The sequence below is a fragment of the Gobio gobio genome, assembly GCF_949357685.1.
Source record: "Gobio gobio genome assembly, chromosome: 19".
Taxonomy (NCBI): Eukaryota; Metazoa; Chordata; class Actinopteri; order Cypriniformes; family Gobionidae; genus Gobio; species Gobio gobio.
Window position 1 is genome coordinate 12,446,450 of NC_137112.1, and position 24,630 is coordinate 12,471,079.

The 24,630-nt window shown below is 38.4% G+C and overlaps 1 protein-coding gene across 1 annotated transcript in view; it reads left to right on the plus strand.

Moving 5' to 3' along the window:
• Positions 1-5,962, plus strand: part of mybl2b (v-myb avian myeloblastosis viral oncogene homolog-like 2b) — a 29,585-nt gene extending 23,623 nt beyond the window's left edge. The window contains exon 15 of the mRNA XM_079843925.1: positions 5,232-5,962. Within this exon, the coding sequence (XP_079700051.1) occupies positions 5,232-5,360 (129 nt within the window). The 3' untranslated portion in view covers positions 5,361-5,962. The remainder of the gene's footprint in view (positions 1-5,231) is intronic.
• The last annotated feature ends 18,668 nt before the right edge of the window (positions 5,963-24,630 follow it).

Consider the following 24,630-nt stretch of genomic DNA (forward strand, 5'->3'; position numbering starts at 1 on the left):
AAATATTTAAGCCTAAATAAAATAATTACACTATTGCACACAGTAGCAACAAGCAAGCAGCATAATAAAGTGTACACTGACTGTACTATACTTAATTTGAAAAGTAACCAACTATTTGCAACCTAGTCATTTAATGCTTAGGTGCACTTAACTTAATCTCTTGAAGAGCAACACCAGCGGTAATTAAAGGAAAAAATCTCCCAATGCTCCACATGAAACTTCGGTCTTCCGACCTTTTATCATCGTGTCAATTCTCAATTGATCTTGTTTAATATGCACGAGGGAGGGAGAGCAAGACCGTTTGAAGACGGCGCACGCGCCTGGAGGAAGGGCTCTCTCTCTGCTCGTTCTTTCAGTAACATACGACCTGTCACAAGCGCAGCAGTCAGTCTCTACATCACTCACCGATCAAATAAGGCTTTAGCGGAATAAAAATTTGCTTTGGCTATTGCCAAAAAACGCAATATGTGGTGGCCGGTGTTGATTCTGTGGCTCACCGCCGCAAATTAGTGGATGTGGGAAACACTGGAGAGACACACACCACACGCGTCCAAACCGCAGCCAGAATAAAACTCTGAATAAAACTCCCACAAATACCGCGGAACAACGTCGACATTACTTAATCCTATGACCAGTGTTCGTAACAGCTACTGTATGCATACGGATAGCCTACAACTTAGCTATTTACAGTTCCATAAATACAATGGCAAGCAGTTTTATAGACAAGGCATTCAGCATTTGCGTTTTCCATTTGGACGCACACACACTTGTTTAGCTATAGTTGCAAGCACATAGAGCAACGTGTTTCCACTTTCAAAGTGTATGGCAATATTTCAACTACCGTAAAACTTCAAATAATAGCCCGGGCTTCTCTTTACCCAAATCACCGAACTGCACCGGCTTGTATTTGAAACAGGCGTCTATAAGAGACAGGCCTTTAATTTAGTGTTGAGATGTTCAAGCATGACGGTAGGAGGTTACCACATTATATTACGTTTTATTTATAATTAATTCGAATGTGTTTAACAAATCATTTAATGTAAGAAATGTCTTAGATTATTGGCAGCACAAAAAACGAAACGATGTGACCGCAATGGGCAGAACAATATAAGTTACCGCTAAAATCCATTGAGCGTATGAACTTGTTGCCCGAAACACATCAACAAGAAAGAATGAAGGCTACCCTGTAAAACAACTGCAATCATGTGATCGAAAATTACTCTATTCATCACTATCATCATCCCCGTGATTCTCCTCCACTTCTCCCTCTCCAACCTCCGCTAACTCTGCCTGCCTTGCTCGCACTAACAGATCCCGCCCAGATGCGTACGGCTCTCCCTCTTTGAAACAATGGATAAGGTGATCCTCGCTTCCATCAGAAGCTACTGTCAGGCCACATACCTAAGGATAACATCCCGAAGTTAATGAAATATATCTCCTCCTTCTCCCTCGCACACACAAACACACGCGCACGTCTGCGTGCAAGCATTAAAGGAATTTTTCAGCCGCTCCGTATCCAGCTTTACCCACGCTTGAAATTTGACAACTGTCAGCTTAAATGTCAAATTATACTTTTCTCCATGGTGGTATTGAGAGAATTAAGAAAAACTAAAGACTGAAAGTTCGTTAACCTCTTTGTTATGTTGCCATAGTGATGAGTCGTTCATGAACTGTTCCGTCTGTCACGTGAAATCTAATCAAAACATAGAACAGACGATCTGACGGGTTTGAGAAGATCAAATACAGCCCGATACTAAAAAACAGACCACAGGGTGTCCGCAGGGTTGTAAAAGTTAGTAAAAGGTAGTAAATTAAATTAGCCAAAATTAAGGGCATTAAAAATATTCAAAAGTAATAAACGTCATCTGACGAGGTATTACATTTTCGAGCCCAATTTTTTTAATACACATTTTCAATTTGTTAAGTGCAGGCCTTTTTTTTCTAAAATTTGCGTGGATTTATTTATATGTTGAGAGTAGGACCTGCGCGATATCATGTGAGGTGGTGTTCGTTCTCGCGCATTGAAACAAACTGGCTACCCGGCTGGCTTGCTGCAAAACATGTACGCGAGTATCCCATATCAATGTTCTGCGCTACGGCTGCATCAACGACCTCAACCTCCACTGCTTTGCCCTCAACCTCGATTGCTCTCCCGATTCAGACCACTGCCAGCAGTAGCCTAACGTTAGCAGCATCATCAACAGGTGCGTGACAGACGTCAGACAGCAGACGCTATGCCCTAGCCTGACGTCGTCATGCTCCATTCTAGTCAGAATATGAGTCTGATACTGCTCCGTTGGGCTGTGATTATGGGGCGTGTTTCAACCGAACCAGGAAAGACCTCAATTGGATAGACCTACAACCAATCAGAGCAATGGAGCGACGCATAACGTTAGTTGTCAAATGTCAACAGAACTCAATTGCACTGTGTTGCCAAGTCCGCGGGTTGAAGCGACCCCAATTATGTGATATACAGACCCAGGAATTGCCCAGGAATTGCAGAGCGCGACTTATCTGCTCACTGTACGAACGAAATTTGCGCGAAAAAAACTATAATAGGGAGATAGCCTATCAAATGCATCAGCTATCGATATTAAGAGGATTTAGCATTTACAATTTATGTATATAAATTATTATTAGGGTAGGCCTACTTTTATTATTAATTTGATATTACATTTAATTTGCCCCCGTGATAATTTCATAATGCATCAATGCATAACCGACACGCTGCATAATAAAAGAATACATAGATTAGCTTACTCCTCATTATTTAAATACATTTTGCCCAATTAAACAAGAAATTGTAGGCCTATAATTGAAATGATTATCAGAGTCTATAATATGTCAGAACACTACAATAATATCAGTATTATTATCAGAAAGTTAGAGCAGCTTTATTTAAAAAACAACTTGTTTAATACGAAATGGGCCTATACTTCTCTTCTAATTTGTTAATGTTGCAATATGGGCCACAAGAGAAATATTATGAATATAAATTCAGACAGTTATAGGCTATACGTTATCAGCATATGCTAAAGCAGATTTATATAAATAAAGAGATATCTCTTGTCTCTGTGAGAATATGCGCCGAAAGCTTGTCAGATTTTACTTTCACTTTCCGTAGTGAATAATTGACTATGTTTGACACTTAACCGACTCTCGCGCACATTGCGTTTTTGTGTGATATCCACTGACTTGCCTTCATGATTTAAAATGAAAAAGAAAAAAAATCAATATTGCACCGTGAAATTGTGTCAAATGATAGACAACGGTTCACATTTCCCATGATAATAAAATTAAGTAAATATTAAATAATAGTAAATAAAAGTACATAAAATAATTTGTGAAAGTAAAACAAGTAAATTAATGATCAAGTAGCTAAATGAATAAAAGAGGCACTGGATAGGCAAACACGGTGGTTTGAAAGTCTTAGATTATTCATTTTACAACATGAACTGGAGGCATGCAACAGTTTTGCTTCTATTTGATAACTGCCTACAGAACTTAAAGATTGCATTAAAGATGAAATGGTTCAACTTCTGCTTTCGTGCAGGCGCAGTGATGAGAAATAGGGCAACAGTTTGTAGCTCTGCTTCAGCTGTGCGATAACCTTTATCTGACATGCCAGAAATTCATCCGATTGCCGATCGGGAGAGGTTTGTCGCCTCTCGTTTCCCTCTGTACACTGCACGAACACCTCACGACAAACGACGCAAGATAAAGCTGAAAATCGTCCCGACCCAAAAAAAGAGTCGCACAAGTCGAAATCGAACGAAAATCGCACAGTGTAAGTTAGTTTGATCATCATTTGTCAATTGTTAGCCTACTGCTGGAAGTACCCTATCTAGCACAAGGAATTTAACATCTCCTATGTGTATCTTTGATCATTTAAAACGTATATTGTTAGAGATCTATATCACCCGTATCTGGCATTCAGAGAGCCTGGCTATATCCAGCATTTCAAAGGGGGATTTACGTTGTAGCCTAAAGTGGAGGTTGTATAGGGAAGTGTGTTTGCAGATAACTGATTGGTGTATGGCACATAGTTAACGAGATATTTTGCACTTTATTTTACTAAGGGCCAAATGAGTAGACATGCCAATGAGTGGTCAACATAGGCCCAATGTTACAGGCAGTGAATTCTGTTACAAACTTGCATAATTACAGTGTAAAGTTGCACTTTATTATTATCTGTTGCTTCCTCTTTTTATTTTGCAAGGCCCAAATTGAACCACTTGGAAATTTGGTTCAAATTTTGATGCGTAGCTGTTCATTCAAATGTCCAACATTATGCAATTGTTACTTTTTGACATTGATTAAAAACTATGTACAAAGGCCTGTTGTGACATCTTGATTAATCCCTCTGCTTTACTTAAATGTATCAGCTTAATTTATTTTAATAACACCTGTGCTTACTTCTCGGCCACCTCTTTTTTAGACCTCACACATCAGACTTACTGACTAATGATCTATGAAGAAGATGTCTCCTTCCTCTTCTGTCTTTAATTCTATTCTTATCTCTGTGGGCAGTTGATGTTACGTTATATGCAATATGTTATTCCATTTGGAAAGATATTTCATTTACGCCACTACAGTTGCAGCTTGAAGTTGCGCTGGTATTAATTTTTTTTTTGAAGGTATTAAAAAAGGTAGTAAAAGGTATTAAATTCAACTTAAGAAGTTCTGTATATACCCTGGACCAGGCCTCTATTTGAGACCGGCCTTTATTTACCCAAACCAGTCGTCACACCAGGCGTTTAAAAGAGACAGGCGTCTATTTGGGACTCGGCTATTATTTGAAGTTTTACGGTAAGTCAATCAGTTAAAAGATGCGTTGAAAGTTTAAAACTTATCATTGTCTTGAAGAGCAGATTCCAGCACTGCTAGTGGGGGGAGGGGTAGTGCATGAACTGCAGCGTCTCCAGCAGCACAGAGCTGTTTGTGGACGCCTGTCTGTAAATAATGCCGGGAAAAAACTATCGGCGAACACAGCAGTCTTTGCCGATACACGTAAAAAACGCAAATATCGGCTTGATATATAGGCCGATATCACTAATTTAAACCTGTTGTAGGAGACACCAAAACAACATTATGAACCTTTAAAGGAGCATAATTTTTACGTTAAAAATTGTTTTATTGCATTATTAAAGATTAGGCGTTAAACCATTAAACCAACTCTAACCGTGATGATAAATGAAGCCACAGCTAACATTTTGTTGTTCTTCTGATAGATGTCTCCAGCCTGGGAAACCGTTGTCTGTGGACGGACAAAAGACCAGCTGTTCATGACGGAGAAAGCGAGACGGTACCTTCGCTCTTTAAAATCTCACGCCCCAAACCGAGCTCTCATACTTTCCTGATCCCACGCCGAGTCCCAATGATGCAGCTTTGATATTCTCTACGAAACATAATGTGGAAAATTTGTGTTGAAGAATATGAAGTCAATTACTGTTCCAAAAATAGACACTTTAATGCTGATAATGCTCTTCTCCTGTTTTCTATGGCTTATTAGCACATTCAAAATCCCATTTTACTTAATTTAACCCTGTATAATAAGTGTGTGGCTATTTTGTTTTATTTATGTATTGTCAACCCTGTTATTGATGTGGCAGCAAACATGCATTTTCCTGCAAAATGTTAAATTGCAAACATGCCACGCTGAGGAAATATTGGGGGATCTCGGTATCCTTTTATATTCTGTTGACTTTTTTTGCATTTCTGAAAAGAGAAGCTAGACAACTGCTAGAGCTCATGTGGTGTATGAGCTGGATGTACAGTTTGTGTATTAAAAGAAATAGGTTGACACTTTTTCCTGCTGTTTGGAAGCTTTGTAAAATAACTTTTAGGAGTTCAGAAGTAATGTGATGAGGCCTTAATTCAATGTGCATAGAAACGTGTTTTTTCTTTAAAAAAGTAGAATATTGTATGCTATGAAAGACAAATAAAACAGCTGTTGACTGTTTTGATGTTAGCCCTGTATATGTTTGTGGAATTGGCACATTCAGAATATTCAGGAAATTTGAAATGGCTAATGAACTGAAGAAAAATATTGATATTTGAGTTTAGAGGGATGTGATGAGTAAAATGTTTATAAATGGCACATTTAAACCATTAAGCTGTCCAATGTGCTGAACAAATTAAGTTACATAGCATACATCATCACAGCCCTCAACTTTTTCCACATTTTATGTTACAGCCTTATTCAAAAATGGATTAAATGCATTATTTTCCTCAAAATTCTACAAACAATACCCCATTATGACAACGTGAAAGAAGCTAGTTTGAAATCTTTGCAAATGTATTAAAAATGAAAAAAAGAAAATGCGCATGTACTTAAGTATTCACAGCCTTTCCCTTGACACTCAGGATGCACCTGAGCTCAATTTTGTCTCCACTGATCATCCTTGAGATGTTTCTACAACTTGATTGGAGTAATGACAATGCGAAAGAAGTTTGTTTGAAATCTTTCCACATTTATTACAAATGAAAAAAAAATCACATGTACACAAGTATTTAAGTCCAGAAAGCTTATATTTTATATTTTTAACCCTTTATAGGGCACTCATTAAAACCCTTTAACTGTCACCCCCCTTTTTGAGAATACACATGAAAATGCACTATCCAAACTTAAAGGGCTGTAATTCAAGAATGCTTTGGAATATAGACCAAAGTTTGGTCTCGTTTTAAAGACGACATTCTGCAGATTATTGCTGAAGTGAAAGCAATTCAAAATATGAAAGTATGAAATAGTTATGGAAGTTTAAATTTACTGTAAATGAAAAATACTGTACTAAATATTTATTTCATATAAAATATATATTTTACAAAAAAGAATTTACTCTAAAATTACTATAAAATCAAAGCCATATGTCTAACCAATTTGTGTTCCAAATTTGAAGTTGATATCACAATTGAAGTCCCCATGAGATTTTGTTTAGGGTGCTGTACCAAAAATAGCCACCGGGTGTCATTCAAATTCCATTTATTGTTGTTTTGATGCATTTTCCTGTAAATTTCTGTCCAAATATTACTTCCATTACAAAACAGTCACCAAATATGGACCCTTGAGACTCAGACCTTTCCGACAATATGCGTTTTGTCAAGATTGGAAAAGATTTTGAATATAAAGTAGTTAAAATAATTGTTGTAATATGAAACATGACAGCGCCCACTAGGGGAGGAGCCCACTAGAATAATTTAGAGTAAAGTTTCCATGGCAACACAATGTCCGATTTCAAAACGGTTTTCACAGGATGAATTTTGAGTTTGTAAGCTTTCAAATGATACCTAATTTGTGATAATTACTTAAATATATGATGAAAAAAGGCGATCAAAAAAAGAGCACCAGGCGTCCCACCTGTGGGACGGTGACAGTTAACAGGTTAAAATACTTGGAAATTCAAAATGTCAACCCTGGAGAGTTATTGTAGGTTATTCCAAGACTTTTGTGACTTATAAAATATATTTTTATGTTGAAAATCAAGGTACCATATATGGTTCCTCGCCAAAAAGGCGTCATTTTCCAAATAATGGATATATACATAATATAAGACACAAATAAAATTAATTAAAACATAAACTTAATAGAATTTTTATTATAGGGAATTCTATATTTAGGAGAAAAAATACATATTTTTCTTGAAATGTTATTTCTTTTTCCCACAAATGGTCGGTAGAGACACCCAAATTGACTTAATGTGAGATATTTTGAGCTGATTATTGCATTTATTGGAGTTATTTTGAATTCAAGTTGAAAGAATGTGAAGAATATGCTTAGTTATATTATTTATTGATAAAATCTAATAATTTAGGTGAATACTAATTTTTTTTTTTATCTCCCAAAAAACCTGCATTATCGTGCGAAGAACCATATTTGGTAAGTTAATCGCACATTCACAATGGTGTTTACATGCCTCTCCGTAAGCTCATATAGGATAGAGTTTCTTCATGGAACTCAAATGTAGTTACTGAACATTCAAATCTGCTCTTTTCATGGCGCACAGCCCACTGTCACTGGTGTCTCATGATTTTGGGCCCTAAGAAATGTTTGATTTTAATGCTGCATAAAATAGATAATCTTTTCTTATGACATCCATTTGAAATGCTTCTGGAACAAGAACAAATGTAGGGCGGGGCTTGGTTTCATCCGTGGGGAATTGATTGGATGACTGTGGTTTGCTATTGGTGGATCCAGAGTCCTGCATGGGTGACCCGCGAATATTGCTGGAACGAGTGAAAAACATCCTATGTCGGATGCGGGTCGGTCTCGGACAAGGGAGAAACATGTGCAAAACGAATATATATAAAAATATATGCATATTTTTAAGAACACCTCTACAAAAATATGCCTTGCCTGTATTTCAAGTTGATAAAATAATTTCAAATCCATATCAGTTTATTTGTGGCTGCGCGTTGCCAAGTCCGCGTATAACACGCGAATTTGGGCTTTTTTTCCCGCAAGTAGCGTTAAAAAGTCATGAGTCGCAGGTTGCGGTTTTTTGGACTTATATTAAAAAATGTGTTTGCTTGTTAGAAAAATATAATAAGCAACTTCGTTTCTTTACATTTATGGTCGCTGTTTTGTCCAATACATTGACTGACACTGTCTTCTCACAGCTAATAGCCATTTAGTGCAACGATACAAGTGCTGTAGTAATTCGTCCTCATACATACCGCCTCCTTCTCCCCCTCACTGAAGAAAAATCGCGTTCCACGTGCAGGTATGTGACATTATAAATGCACATAATGATAGTTAGTAGACTTAAATAGACGAATACATTTTTACGAACAATGCCACCAGCAGAGATGTACAGAGATGGAGAGGAAACGGAGGAGAGGCACCTAATTTAATTAAAACAATTTTGTAATGTATTTAAAATTACAGGCTATTATAAAAAAACATGTATACTAACAATAACAGTAGGTATGGTTCGAATTTATTTTATTATAAATATGTGGCTATATTGCAGCGCTCCCTTAGTGCTTGCCTGGGTCCCAATGTGCATACTATCCATCCTAAATAGAATGTGACAGTCATTTTCAATACTATTTAGGCCAGATAGTATATGCACATTGAAATGTAGGGCTTATCTTTTTCAAGGTTTGCATTGTGTCCACTACCCCTAATATGTGTGCACTAACTCAGTGTCCTTTATTGCAATTTGATGATTTTTGTAAAATCACTGTTTTTGCTTTTCAAACTCCGAGAGGTTTCAGTTTAATATGTTGCAGGCTCATTTATTGATTAAAAAAAAGAATTTATTATAAATAATATTGATGATAATAAATCATATAATAATATTGGACTTGTTTTTGAAGCTGTGGTTGCTTATTTGTCTCGTGAGAGTTGGCAACACTGATCACAACCGCGCGCGATCTGCCTGCACTGCAGTCGTCGAGAGGGATCCTGCTGAGTTGAAGAAAAGATAGCCGCAAATGTGGAACTTCATCGCTGAGGAAGCACGCAGATAACTGTGGTAACAAACCAAGCAAAAGCAGTTAAATCGAACAATATTTTTCAAAAGGTGACAGAACTGAATGTGCCTCGATGATAAGGACACATAACCATGTTTGACAGCTTTGGCTGAAGTTGTCCTTGTGTTAATGGTTGTGTAATAATTTCTGTATGCTGGCAATAAACATTTTTGTAAGTTTGTCTATAATGTGATATGTTAAACTGATTTAATTCCGGTTCTATTTTAAGCGGGTCGGGTCGGGTGCTGATTTTAATTAGTGCTGTTGTCGGAAAACGGGTCGGATGCGGTTTTAAGCACTGCGGGTTTACAAAATCGGACCCATGCAGGACTCTGGGTGGATCTCTTGTGAGTGACAGGTTGCCCCGCCCTCGTCATCAGAGAAGAGATGAGCTGCAAGAGGGAAGTTATTCTGATTCAAGATTATGAGGGAACATGAACATGAGGTGCACGATAAATAATTTATGATAAACATTGCAATTTTCTATTAAACAAACATGCATTTTTATTCCATTTTGACTTTAATTATGTATGTGAAAAAGCAACAAAAACAACAACTGATTTGACAAATGTAATTGCCATGTGTGTTATTGCTCTCAGTAAGATAACCGCAAATAACTGTCCAAAGATCAGCCTTGTGTTCAGTTCCTGGGATGAGCACAACCATCCAGTCAATTCCCTACTCACAAAATCATGTCCCGCCCTATGTAGGTCACATGCTTTGTTCTGTGATTTTCCAGTTCATTCTGCTCTAACCAGTAGGTGACGCTCATGAGCTGGAAAGTTAAAGTTCTCGGATTGTGTCCCAAAAAAGGCTCAATGAAGTGTATGTAAGCAGCTGATAAACATGAATTGTGTCAGTCAGTCAAAGTTTATAGACTCTTTCACAATATGAAAACCACACTGAATTAAATACAATGAATGACTGCACATCTCTGTCAAACACAGGTGACTTAAAATGAATGTAAACCATTAAATCTATTCTAACCTGTCTCATGTTCAGGCACCCTCTGTTGAAATGACATTCCGGGGGCACTGCGATACAATCGAAAAGGGCACTTTCACGATTAAAGGGGCTGTTGGTGCTTTCGGCGGTGGACAGGGGTCAGCATGGGCTGTGTATTCGGACACCTTTCTATCAGAACCAGCATTAACTTCTTGAGCAATTTGAGCTCATCTGTTTGATCGGACCACACGGACCTTCGCTCTCCAGTATTTCCTACATCGTCTTATATTTTAGCAATTCCAGCAAGTTTATTGGGACTTTCAATTGACACAGATTCTTTTTATCCTGTACAAACTGTACTATTTGTATTTATTTATCTGGATTTAGATTATTAAAATGTACTGTAAATGAATAATACAAATGCTTTATGTTTAATAAACAGTAATTATAATAATTGCATGAACATTTAAATGTTGCATTTCACAGCTTTTGATTTTTAAAAATGTACTGTAAGGGAGTACGAATATTTTTTGGTGAGTTTATAATGTGATAATTTTCTCATAATGCAAATTTCTTTATTGTATTATGATCTCAATATTTTATTACATTTTGAGAAAATTATTACATTATGAAAATTTTATTATAATACTAATGTAATACTTATTACATTATGTGCTGTTATTAAATTGTGAGTGGCTACAGTCTTTATTAACGCCTAAAGTTTAACCAAAGGGGATTTATCAAGAGGTTTTTTAAATGAGTAAAAAGTATTTGGTGAAGTAAAAATATAAACATGTTTATTTGAACCTGGAATCAAAACTATACAAACACACACAAATTGTGGTCTTGAAGTTGGAGATATATTAAAAACGTGATGATAAAAAGAATAAGAAATTGCTTAATACATAAAGACAGATCAGGCATAACATTGTGAAGTGAATAACACTGATTATCTCTTCATCACGACACCTTTTAGTGGGTGGGATATATTAGGCAGCAAGTGAAGATTTTGCCCTCAAAGTTGATGTGTTAGAAGCAGGAAAAATGGGCAAGCGTAAGGATTTGAGCGAGTTTGACAAGGGTCAAATTGTGATGGCTAGACGACTGGGTCAGAGCATCTCCAAAACTGCAGCTCTTGTGGGGTGTTCCTGGTCTGCAGTGGTCAGTATCTATCAAAAGTGCTCCAAGAAAGGAACAGTGGTGAAGCGGCGACAGGGTCATGGGCGGCCGAGGCTCATTGATGCACGTGGGGAGCGAAGGCTGGCCCGTGTGGTCCGATCAAAACAGACGAGCTACTGTAGCTCAAATTGCTCAAGAAGTTAATGCTGGTTCTGATAGAAAGGTGTCAGAATACACAGTGCATCACAGTTTGTTGCTTATGGGGCTGCATAGCCGCAGACCAGTCAGGGTGCCCATGCTGACCCCTGTCCACCGCCGAAAGTGGCAACAGTGGGCATGTGAACATCAGAACTGGACCACGGAGCAATGGAAGTAGGTAGTCTGGTTTGATGAAACATGTTTTCTTTTACATCACGTGGATGGCCGGGTGCATGTGCATCACTTATCTGGGGAACACATGGCACCAGGATGCATGCACTATGTGAAGAAGGCAAGCCGGCGGAGGCAGTGTGATGATTTGGGCAATGTTCTGCTGGGAAACCTTGTGTCCTGCCATCCATGTGGATGTTCCTTTGACACGTACCACCTACCTAAGCATTGTTGCAGACCATTTACACCCTTTCATGGAAACGGTATTCTCTGGTGGCTGTGGCTCTTTCAGCAGGATAATGTGCCCTGCCACAAAGCAAAAAGGGTTCAGGAATGGTTTGAGGAGCACAACAATGAGTTTGAGGTGTTGACTTGGCCACCAAATTCCCCAGATCTCAATCCAAATGAGCATCTGTGGGATGTGCTGAACAAACAAGTCCAATCCATGGAGGCCCCACCTCGCAATTTACAGGACTTAAAGGGATAGTTCTCCCAAAAATTTAAAATCTGTCATCATTTACTCACCCTCAAGTGGTTCCAAACCTGTATGGGTTTCTTTGTTCTGCTGAACATAAAAGAAGATATTTTGAACAATGTTAGTAACATAGCAGATAGAGCAACCATTGACTACCATTTTCCCCTACTATGGTAGTCAATGGTTGCTCTACCTGCTTGGTTACAAACATTCTTCAAAATATCTTCTTTTGTGTTCAGCATAACAAAGAAACCCATACAGGTTTGGAAAAACTTGAGGGTGAGTAAAAAATGACAGATTTTTCATTTTTGGGTGAACTATCCCTTTAAAGGATCTGCTGCTAGCATTTAGGTGCCAGACACCACAGCAGACCTTCAGGGGTCTATTGGAGTCCATGCCTTGACGGGTCAGTGGTGTTTTGGCAGCAAAAAGGGGACCAACACAATATTAGGAATATCATAATGTTATGGTTGATTGGTGTATATGCATTATACAAAGGGTCAGATTGCCATGTTTCCACTGATGCCTTCCACCTACAAGGTTTGCTTTGTGTTACTATTTTTAGTCACATCTACTGTTCTCTTAATGCAACTTCAAGCATGTCTTGTAAAGTACACTATACTAAAATAGAATTATGGTTCACTGATATGCACACTAAACTTTCTCCTGACATCTCTACTACAATAAAGTGTTTACTGTACATCTCTCTTAAATGAGTAGTTAATGAACTATCCCTTTAAGTCTTCTTTCTCTTTTATAAAATGTTATTGCTCTGTTTTTATGACGTCAGGCAAACCCTGCAGTGCGATGTGCGATACCCTTGACTGATGAGCTCATGACTATACAGGCAGAGCAATTAACAAATAATACAGTGGTTTTATTTTTCTTCCTGGAATTATCGAAAAAGTGTACAATTCATTGAGAAAAACTTCTGTACAACAGAAGGCTTTTGAAAGCTTATAAAGTCATGTCAAAATTTATGTAAAATAGTTAGTCATGTGTATGTCTTGTTTAGTTTGGTTTTCATCGTCTCTATTTTACCTTAGTTCCAGTTCATTCATCTGTTGTCCTGGTTTATAATGAATCCCTTGATTTCTCCCTGTGTTTATAAGCCCCTGGTTTCCTCAGTTCTGTGTTCTCCGTTGTTTATTTTAAAGTGTAGTTGCCTTGTTAATTTTCTCCCAAGTGTTCTCCTGGTTTATTAAAAAGGATTTGTGCATGTTTTACTACTCAACAGAACACAGAACCAAGAAAGGATTTATTTTTGTGTCGAAACCATAGACTGTAAAAAAATAACTCAGGACTAATTATGGATTTGCCTGCAGTCTGTTTGCTCTGTTTGGAACAAATAGATCACTCACTGGACCACACAATGGACTTTTTAGATCTGGCGTGCCTCACCCACTTTGTGGAGTGGGTGCTGGTAATACCAACAGATAAAAAATTAAAACCTGACTGTCCCAGCTAGAAATCTTATAATGGGCCGTGGTTGGATCTTCCAACAGGACAGTGATCCAAAACAAACATCATAATCAACACAAAAATGTGTCACTGGGTACAAAACCTAGTTTCTGCCATGGCCATCCCAGTCCCTGAACCTAGTTCACCCAAAAACGAAAATTTGATGTTTTTCTGCTTACCCTTTTCTGCTTAAGTCATCCAAGATGTAGGTGTCTTCGTTTCTTCAGTAGAACACAAATGAAGATTTTTAACTCCAACCGTTGCTGTGTGTCACTCATATAATGCTTGTCAATGGGGTCTAATTCTATTAGAGTAAAAAAAAAAAACATGGACAGACAACTTCAAATTAAACCCCGCGGCTCGTGACGACATATTGATGTCTTAAGACACGAAACGATCGGTGTCTGAGAGAAACCGAACGGTATTTATGCAAATATATCACCTCATATCAGACGTATGTCTTCAGCTCTCCAGACTGCCATCACTTCCCGTGTGTGAGGTCAAAATAGCGGCCGGGTCATAGATATGTATATGTAGATTCCTCATTTGAGCAATCCACGCAGGCACTAATGAGGTGGAGGGGGCGGTTGTGCGCGTTGAGAGCGCGAGAACCCATTTCGCTTGCCGTTGTGCCAAGCGGACAAGGCTTGCGCGCAGTCAGCGGACGCTGCGGAGCCAGGCGAAAGTATTAACAAGGCTTAACACTTTTGGAGCGCGATGGTGAATACACCTACAGTGATTTGCGCACTACTTAATTAAACATTTGGGCGTCCGTTATAAAGGCGAGAAGTAGCGGTACGCAAGAAAAGTTGCAGGTACGCTTAAGAGTAAAATGTAGAAGTGCAGGTACTGTGTACTGGGGAGTACCGCCCCACTTCGAGCACTGAATAAAATAATTTAATTCAGTTAGAGAACAGACACTACAATTAAAAACTGAACGTGTCTTTTCAATAAAGTGTGGGTGAGCCGATCGAACGTCACGGCACAAACGCAGCAGGAGTCAGATTTCATTCATCACGAGAGCGAAGAGCTGAGCAGAGCTGAGGTAAGCGCGGCAGTCATTCACGGCGTGTGTCCAGTCTGGTGCATTTTCAGATCATGCATATGGAAGCTAAACTTTCATAGGAATTTATTGAAAAGTTGAAACACTCACTTTGCTCCGCACTGCGCCGTTATGAATGCTCGAGCCGAGCGGCCGTATGCATTTACATTCTGTGAGCGAGATCCCACCCCTATGGGCGGGTTGGTAATATGCGATAACTAGCTCCTACTACTTGCTGTAGTCTCTAGCCTCTGCCCAAAAAATCCTCAGATGACGCAAAATGACGATATTTGCAGACTGATCATGAAACTCAATTTGTATGCCATTTTGGCGTGCTATCAAGACGCATAATCGCTTTTTAGCGTGTTTATCAACGCGGTTTCATTATATCCCCCTACACTGCCCCTACCCCTAAACCTACCCATCACACACGCACACACACACACACACACTGCCCCTGCCCCTAAACCTACCCATTACAAGAAACATTCTGCATTTTAACATTTTCAAAACAACATAATTTAGTATGTTTATAAATCCATTTACATTCAAGCGGAATCACACTGCGTAGACATACACGCGGAATCACACGGCGTACACATACACGCAGAATCACACGGCATAGACATACACGCTGAGAGGATGGTTCGTTTCAGCGTACACATACATGCGGAATCACACGGTGTACACGCGGATAGCTCAAAATGGGTACAGTAACACGCCATTTGGCTTTAGAAAGTGGCGTGTATGTTTACGCAAAGTCATGATGTCATGTCGATATTTGTGTCGGAGGATTTTTTACAGAAATAAATTGCATAATTGTCTCTCAGGGGGATATAAGGGTGGAAAGTACGATCATTTGTATATACTACCGGGTTTCTACTGATACAAAGCTTAATGCTAATCGCTGAAGTAACCCTTTAAAGGGCGCGTTAGTAATATGCTGTCAGGGTTGACCTGGCAGCCTTGTCTGTGTTGTCTTTTTTTAATGTTTCTATGTTTGTGTTGTGTCTAAGCACATGGCTCTCTCTTTGTTTGTGTTGGCCATGAGCTCCTCTTGTCCTGCCTCCTTGTTTCCCTTTACCATGCCCTCTCGTTTAGTTTTTATATCTAGTCCTTGTTAACTTGAGTGTGTTCACCTGTTTCTCATGTGTTCCTTCCCTTTATATTGTGCTCCTTTCCTCATGTTCTCGGCTGGTTCGTTGCTTGTGTCATGATGTGCAACTGTGTTATTTGTGCTCTACTGTTTAAAGGGGTACTTCAGCACTGGGAAGATGAATGTTTATTTAAACTGGGTCATTTATGTAGTAGAAATGTGAAATTATGTTTGAATTTAGTGCCTTCTAGACCGAGAAAAGACAGAAAATGTATTTTTGTCTCATGTGGATGAAAGACAACAACTCCCAGAATGCACTTGCTTCGCTTCCCTATGAGGCCACTCCCAAGCCACGCCTACCGGTTATCACTTGCCCACCATGACACCGCCCCACCGCCGTTTTGATATTCATAGTAATAAAATAATTTCGTTCAGTTAGAGAACAGACACTACAATTAAAAACTGAACGCGTATTTTCAATAAAGTGTGAGTGAGCCGAACGAAAGTCACGACACAAACGCAGCAGGAGTCAGATTTCATTCATCACGAGAAGAGCTGAGCAGAGCTGAGGTAAGCGCGGCAGTCAATCACAACACGTGTCCAGTCTGCGCGTTTTCAGATCATGCCTATGGAAGATTAACTTTCATAGGAATTCATTGAAAAGTTGAAACACTCACTTTGCTCTGCACCGCCCGGTTATGAATGCTCGACCCGAGCGGCCGTACGCATTTACATTCTGTGAGCGAGATCCCACCCCTATGGACGGGTTGAAAACATGCGGAACTAGCTCCTACTACTGGTTGTAGTCTCAAGTCTCTGGCCAAAAAATCCTCAAATGACGCAAAATGACGATATTTGCATCAATTGAGGATTTGAGGCATAATTCTCTCGTCTCAGGGGGATATGAGGGGGTAAAGTACGATAATTTGAATATACTACCGGGTTTCTACTGATACAAAGCTTAATGCTAATCGCTGAAGTAGCCCTTTCATTTTTTGTGAACAGTCTTCAGTGTATTTGTTCTGTTTGGGGTTCATGTCTTGTCATTTGCTCCCACCAGTCATCTCTCTCATCTTCAGTCTCCCATCTGTGTTTCCTGTTCGAGTTGGATTACTCTCTGTTCTGGTGTTACTGAGGACCAGCAGCTGCGGTCATCTGTCTCATGTCCAGTCTCCCGTCTGTGTTCCTGTTCAAGTTGGATTATTCTCTGTTCTGGTTTTACTGAGGACCAGCTCTGCTCGATTCAGCAGATACTGCCCATTGCAGTCTGCTCGTTACCAAGGCCTGATTCCTACTTAACATCAGATTTGTCCACTCTTCCTTGCTTAATTGAATTTGTCAATAAATAACTGTTTGGTTAGTATACTTGTGAAACTTATTCTGCTCTTGAGTCCTATCCTTCACAGATCCGTGACATAGCAACTATAGGCAGGTGCACAATGCGCGTACACTCTGCTTATTACACACGCACAAAGCAGCAGCACACACACATTTTACACACAGCAGCAGCACACACATTTTTAAATATTAAAAATAAAAGGATTCCACTTTTGGAGAAGCGTTCAGTCTTTCTGCTCGCAAATTCTGCCATGTAAATAGTGAATCTGCCACGGCGTGAGTGCAACTGCCTTTAAAGGGAATGGGAGATGAGACTCTGATTGGTTTATTGCACGTTACGCACTAAGCACACCCATGACTCATTAAGAGACGAGGTACAACCCTTTTGGACCATGCGCCTGGCACTTTTTGTCATTTAACAAGCAAAAGTGGATTTGGACACACCCTAAGTGCACCTGCGCCATGAGCTTCAGACTATGTGCTCAGATTGTTAAAATAGGGCTCCAGGTTACTTCCGTATGTCATTGCTAGGGTGTTACATCATCTTTATGATAACAGCAGTTTAACCGTCCAAAGATCAATGTCCTCAGCAGCATTATCAGAACAGTGTACACAGTGTCTGAGTTTAAAAGTCTTTTGAAAAACCCATTTGTACTTTTAACGTCTTGGGAATGTCTATTTTAATTTTGGTGATAAACCCAAGCAATTTTGTACAGCACTTTGATCAACCAAGGTTGTTTTAAATGTGCTTTATAAATAAATGAAACTTGAAACTCTATTCAGTTCTTCTGTAGTCAGGAGTGTGGTGAGCAATAGGAGGTCTATTTTCAGGGTAAAACCACAGGAAGGTCCACCACCTCTAAAAACAACAGTTTAGGAGGTGACTTTTATGCCACCATCAAGGTTTTGATTTTACTGTTAATTTAGCGTATTCAGACCCCAGTTAGTTACAAACAATAAAATAGAACTAAAGTTTTATGTTTAATGTTTAAGATCCCCTTTTTCTAAAAGTACTTGATTAGAAAAATTTTCAAGGGGATCAACAGAGAGGATTGGTCTATTTTCTCAAAGGAGTATATTATAGTCCAACAAAATATGTTTGGCAATGAGCTCTAAAATGATGCAGATGCAGAGGTGGAAAGTAACGAATTACATTTACTCGCGTTACTGTAATTGAGTAGTTTTTCTGCGTACTTCTACTTTTTTAAGTAGTTTTAAAAATCTGTAATTTTACTTTTACTTAAAGGTCCTGTTCTTCGTGATCCCATTTTTCAAACTTTAGTTAGTGTGTAATGTTGCTGTTAGAGCATTAATAATACCTGTAAAATTATAAAGCTCAAAGTTTAATGCCAAGCGAGATATTTTATTTAACAGAAGTTCCCTTTCAAAGCCTACAGCGAACGGCTGGTTAGGACTACATCCTGGTATTTCCTGCTTTAATTACGTCAGTAGAGCAGTATGTCGACTAACCTCCGCCCACAAGAACACGCGAAAAAGGGGGCTTGGTCTTGTTGCTCCCGCGTGGATAAGAGGAAGTGTTGCGTTCGGTTGCGTTCGTATAGTTTGTTTGTTGCCATGTCGTCGAGACGCTGTTATTTTCATCCCGGAGTCAAGTCACCTTTGTTTGGCTTTCCCAGGGACGCTGTACTTAGAGATCATTGAGCGCATGCATCCCCGTTATGGTGAGAGGCGTGACCTTTCCGGTAACGTGCGCTCTGCATGCCCTAAGCTGCTGTCGAATCACAACACGGGAACCGCTGGCACAATCAGAACTCGTTACGTATTTCTGAAGGAGGGACTTCATAGAACAGGGAAATCTTTCAAGCCGTTTTGAGGACAGTGAAAACAGCGGTATACAGATAAGTAAATTGTGTGAAAAATACTGTGTTTTTTTACACGCGAAACATGAACACATGTTATATTGCACACTGTAAACACAATCAAAGCTTCAAAAAAACACGAAAAACGGGACCTTTAAGTATGTTTTGTTTGAAGTATTGTACTTCGCTACATTTTAAACCACATCCGTTACTGAGTAAAAATAAATAATACAAAGGGGGGGGAAACGCGATCCGGAAACGACTGCATTGAAGGCGGGAGAACGAACGCAAAAATCACAAAAAGATGGAGACGGACGGACAAGACAGACGTCAGACCCAGCTGAAAGCGAAACGCCGTCGTGAACCCTGGATAGTATGGAAAAACTTTGGATATAGACAAGAAATAGCTGTGTTGTCCTGGAGGATATCAAATTAGCAAAAAAATGTTGATGCAAAGGAGGAAACACAGAACATGTTCGGGAACACCATCCCTCTGTGCGGATAAAGGTAACGTTAGGTTTATGTGATTTCTGGGATGCAGATAGCCTGGGAAAACCCAGACAACTTCCAGCAAATTTAGATTTGCTCTGCAAGTAGTCTGGTACGGAGCCCGGCACGTCACCTATAGGAGAAAAAAAAACAATCTGTGCCGACGGTTTTGCAATCCGTTCCCTCAGTTTATAAACCGTGATCACGAATTCTTAAACTGTTCCCTCGGTTTAACAAATCGTGCCCACGGATTAATAAACCGTACCCACGAATTTCCAATCCGTGCGCTCAGATTTTGCAAACCGTACCCTCAGTTTTTAAATCCGTTCCCACAAATTCATAATCCGTGCGCACGCTTTAACAATCCGTGCGCACGGGTTTGTAAAAACTTTACTCACGGATTCATTTTAGAAGAAGAACAGCAAACTCCCAGGTAGCCTACGTGTTAACGAATCTTATTGTTTTATTGTGCCTATTATTCATCAAATTATATTAACTGCAGTGATTCTCTATAAACGGGTGGCGGAATACAACGATTTAATAAGAATTATGTGCGTCAAAATCTTCTTTAACTGTAATAATCTTAGCACTTTATTATTATTGCCTAATAAACCTGACATTGTGTATTATGACTGACTTTTAATTTCTTTGTTCCCTTTTCTTCTTCTAAATGCATGTAGCCTAAATGCAACAATAGGCAAATAATAATTATAATAATAATAACAACAATTATTATTTATTGTATTGATTTTTTAAATGTATTTATTTATCAATTATTTTTAATTTATGACTATAAATGAGTGCACTTAAAACAGTATGTTATTCATAAAATAATTAATTAATGCTTTATTTAAAAAAAAAAAAAGTTTTTACAGTTTTAGAAATGTTTGTGTAGCCTACTATTTGTTTTGTAACAGCGCTCGCGGCTCCGCATCCGAAGACACCGGCGGCGCCAGGGGGGGTCTTGGGGGGTCTCAAGACCCTCCAAAAAAACGCCTTGACCCCCCCCCACACACCCTCTTCCTGATTAAAAAATATATATCCGGGATGAAGATATAAAAATGTTTCTCTTCAAAATAAAGAACAATAATGATTAATAATTTATTCGACATATAAAAAAAATATAAACATAAGAATCACTGCGATGCCCTATGAACGTCGCTGCGCCTTGCAGAGCCATAACTTATGGTGGACCCTGGTGCAGCCACAAATATCATAACTAGCCTATCTATAGGCCTACTGTAATTAAGAGATATATTCAAAAAATGTATTAAAAACAGAAAGACGGGCTTAGACACTCAACAAAATTCAAAATTTACTTTAAAGAAATTATTTCTGCAAAACAACACTCAATAAAAATCATGTCTGACCCCACTCCATGTCTCCAGACATATTGCGCATCTTATAGCCTACTCATGATGTTCACTTTTCATCATCAACATATGCAATTAAAACAATAATATAATAGGCTAATATTTAAACATATAGCCTAAATATGAATCTTAATAGGCTACGTTTAGCATGTAGCTACATAGCCTACTCCAATCCAAACGCTTCAAAAATGTATTTTGTTTATTAAACGCAAAGTTTTTAATTTCAAAATTCAGTTCATATTTCCAATTTTTTATTGAGTGTTGTTTTGCAGAAATAATTTCTTTAAAGTGAATTTCGTTTTCTATAAATTGTATTTTAATTTTGATCAAGGTTTCATAAACAAATTGCCTGTAGCCTATATATTTAATAAATAAGAAGCAAAATAAGAACGCCGGGAATTCGGATTGACGTGCATAACGAACCCACTAGCCTGTTTCCGCGGCCTTTGAGTAAGGCTGTAATTCAGGTTTATTAGGCAATAATAATAAAGTGCTAAGATTATTACAGTTAAAGAAGATTTTGACGCACATAATTCTTATTAAATCGTTGTATTCCGCCACCCGTTTATAGAGAATCACTGCAGTTAATATAATTTGATGAATAATAGGCACAATAAAACAATAAGATTCGTTAACACGTAGGCTACCTGGGAGTTTGCTGTTCTTCTTCTAAAATGAATCCGTGAGTAAAGTTTTTACAAACCCGTGCGCACGGATTGTTAAAGCGTGCGCACGGATTATGAATTTGTGGGAACGGATTTAAAAACTGAGGGTACGGTTTGCAAAATCTGAGCGCACGGATTGGAAATTCGTGGGTACGGTTTATTAATCCGTGGGCACGATTTGTTAAACCGAGGGAACAGTTTAAGAATTCGTGATCACGGTTTATAAACTGAGGGAACGGATTGCAAAACCGTCGGCACAGATTGTTTTTTTTTCTCCTATAGGTGACGTGCCGGGCTCCGTAGTCTGGCAAAGACCCCATTCAAACCCATTTCTAAACCCTAGAAATCGCGGCACCAATTAGAAACGTTGGGGCGGGCTTTAGACGATGACGACAGCGCAGCGACATTGAAGCAGATTTGCCGCTGTGGAGCATCACTCGTTCGAATCAGCTATTGCGTCTGTTTTAAGCGATTTAAACTTTTCCTTTTCGTTAAAACCCGAGCAAAGAACAACACTCGAAGCCTTCATATCTAAAAAAAGATGTTATCGCTGTCTTACCGACTGGATTCGGCAAAAGTCTGATACCAGCTTGGCCCTTTGGTGGCTAAACGAATGGGTCTTAGCGAGAGCCCTCTGGTAGTGTTAATGTTTTACAAAATATAGTTTTAAGACCTTTTCAGGCGTGAATGTAGTTGTTTAAAGCTCAAATATGTGGTTTATTTATAAAGAGAGCGCCTTTTTTTTTTAAATTTTATCTGCCGTTTTCGGAGTTGTGAGCGCCATGTGGTTCAGCGGCGCTCAATTGATCATTGAGCCCGCCGAGAGGCGCCTTTCCTCGGCCAGTCCTTCTGCCGTCTGCCGCTGGCTCTGATGTCTCTGTTGTGGTTAAACCGTCTCGTCTTGTGTAGATCTAACGGCTGATCTTTGCTCTCATTAATCTATAATTTGTTCCTAGACAGATCGTTTTGTCTGTGGGCAAAGTGAAGTTTCATAACTTTATATTTTTAAGATATTAAACTTTACCGTTGTAGTCTCCTAGCGCTGACTTTGACTGAATTGCTTTATTTATTGTATAGCTTCTTATACCTTTTACTTATACTTTTATGATTGCTATGGATGATCACACATAAACTGACATTTAACAAAAAGAGACTGGGTTGTGTTTTGTGTCATATTTAATTTATTACAGTGATAATCATAGCCTATATTATGTGTGTGTGTGTGTGTTTTTAAATGTAAACGAAAAGAGGCTGGGTTTTTTATATTTCGTTTTGTTATAAACATGCATTGAAGATAATATGCATTGCCTGCACTACATATACAAATATATACTGAGTAATACTGTCAAGAACGCTGCTTGTCCATTAGCAGACTAGGCGGACTAGTTTCCTCCCGTCCTCTGGAGTTCATTCTCCGGAGTCAAACTTGGTAAGTCACGGAAGCAAGTCAGAAGTTCGCGTACGAAATATGTCATAAAAAACACCACTGCCTCATTTCATAAAAAAAAATTATAATAATTAAACATAATAATAGCCACACGAATGTGGTTCAGGCAACGCATAGCTAGGCCTACATTGATTATCTTATATATTTATAATAAAACGAAGTATAAAATACCATGCCTCTTTTCGTTTACATTTTAAAAATAATATATTAAACATTAATATGTGGTTTAGGTAAAGTGACCAGATTTCTGAAATGGAAACCGGGGACATTTCCTATTTGAGAACACAAGTACAGACAAGAACGCATATTGAGAAACGGCCAGAGTCAGATGTTTCTCCGTCGCTCTGCATACGTCATCTCCCTCATCGCTCTGATTGGTTTTAGGTCTATCCAATTGCACCGAGAGGCATTTGAGCGACGCCCGTTGGTGACGCCCCTTTGGAAATGATTTGTCTATGAAACTTTGCCAGACCATAAGTTACTACTGAGAATGGTCTGGTTTTAACCAGGCTAGGATGCAGAGGGAATCCCGGAATTACAGTATAACGCAGATGTCACGTAAAACACGCAAACTGATGGATGAATGAATACATCGAGTGAATATTAAAGCTCAAAACACTGCTGCATGAATGATCTGCTTGTTCTGTCTCTGTGTGAATGAGCAGCGCTGTTTCATCTACTAGCCTACATACTTAAGTAGCCTACGCTCGTGGTGTTTAACGTCTCAAAAAAACATATTTGGACATGATCATACAGTATGAACATTTCCAGAGCTGAGACCCCCTAATGAACATTTTCATAATTTTATTTGATTAAAAGCCATTATCAAATACACTCTGAAACAGATCTTCCCTGAAATAGGTCATCACTAAAACCCGTCAAAATAAATGGTTTAACTAGATTCAATTGTGACAGAAATATATTACTATTGTTGGCCTATAGAATACTTGTCACAATAATAATAATAATAATAATAACAACAATAATAATATTACATAATTTAAACATTATTTAAGAATATATTTTTAAATCCATGGTTTAATTTAGTAAAACAGCAGCGCTTTGCCCAAAAAATGAAAGGATTAGTTTTTGATTACCACCGTTTTGGTAATGTATTTGTATTAAATCATAAAAAGAAAACTATTATTCTTAAAATTGTTCATCTAATTCATAATAATTTATTTAGTTCATTAGACATGTTTTATTGAAATGTAAAAAAAAAAAAAAATGGTTTCAAGTTTGTTATAATAAAGCATTTGTTCAACCAAAAACATTTTTTTTCATTAATTTAATGTCATTTTAACTGGTGATAATAATACCCATAATTTAATAATACAGTTTATTTATTAAATAATTAATATCGTGATGCTGTGAAACTGTTTTCATATCGTGAAAATCTCATTCTACCACAACCCTACACGGGAGAGTCCCCCACCCCGCTGTTAAAAAAAGTAACTTTTACTCTGAGTACATTTTAAATGAACTACTTTTTACTTTTACTTGAGTACATTTTTAGA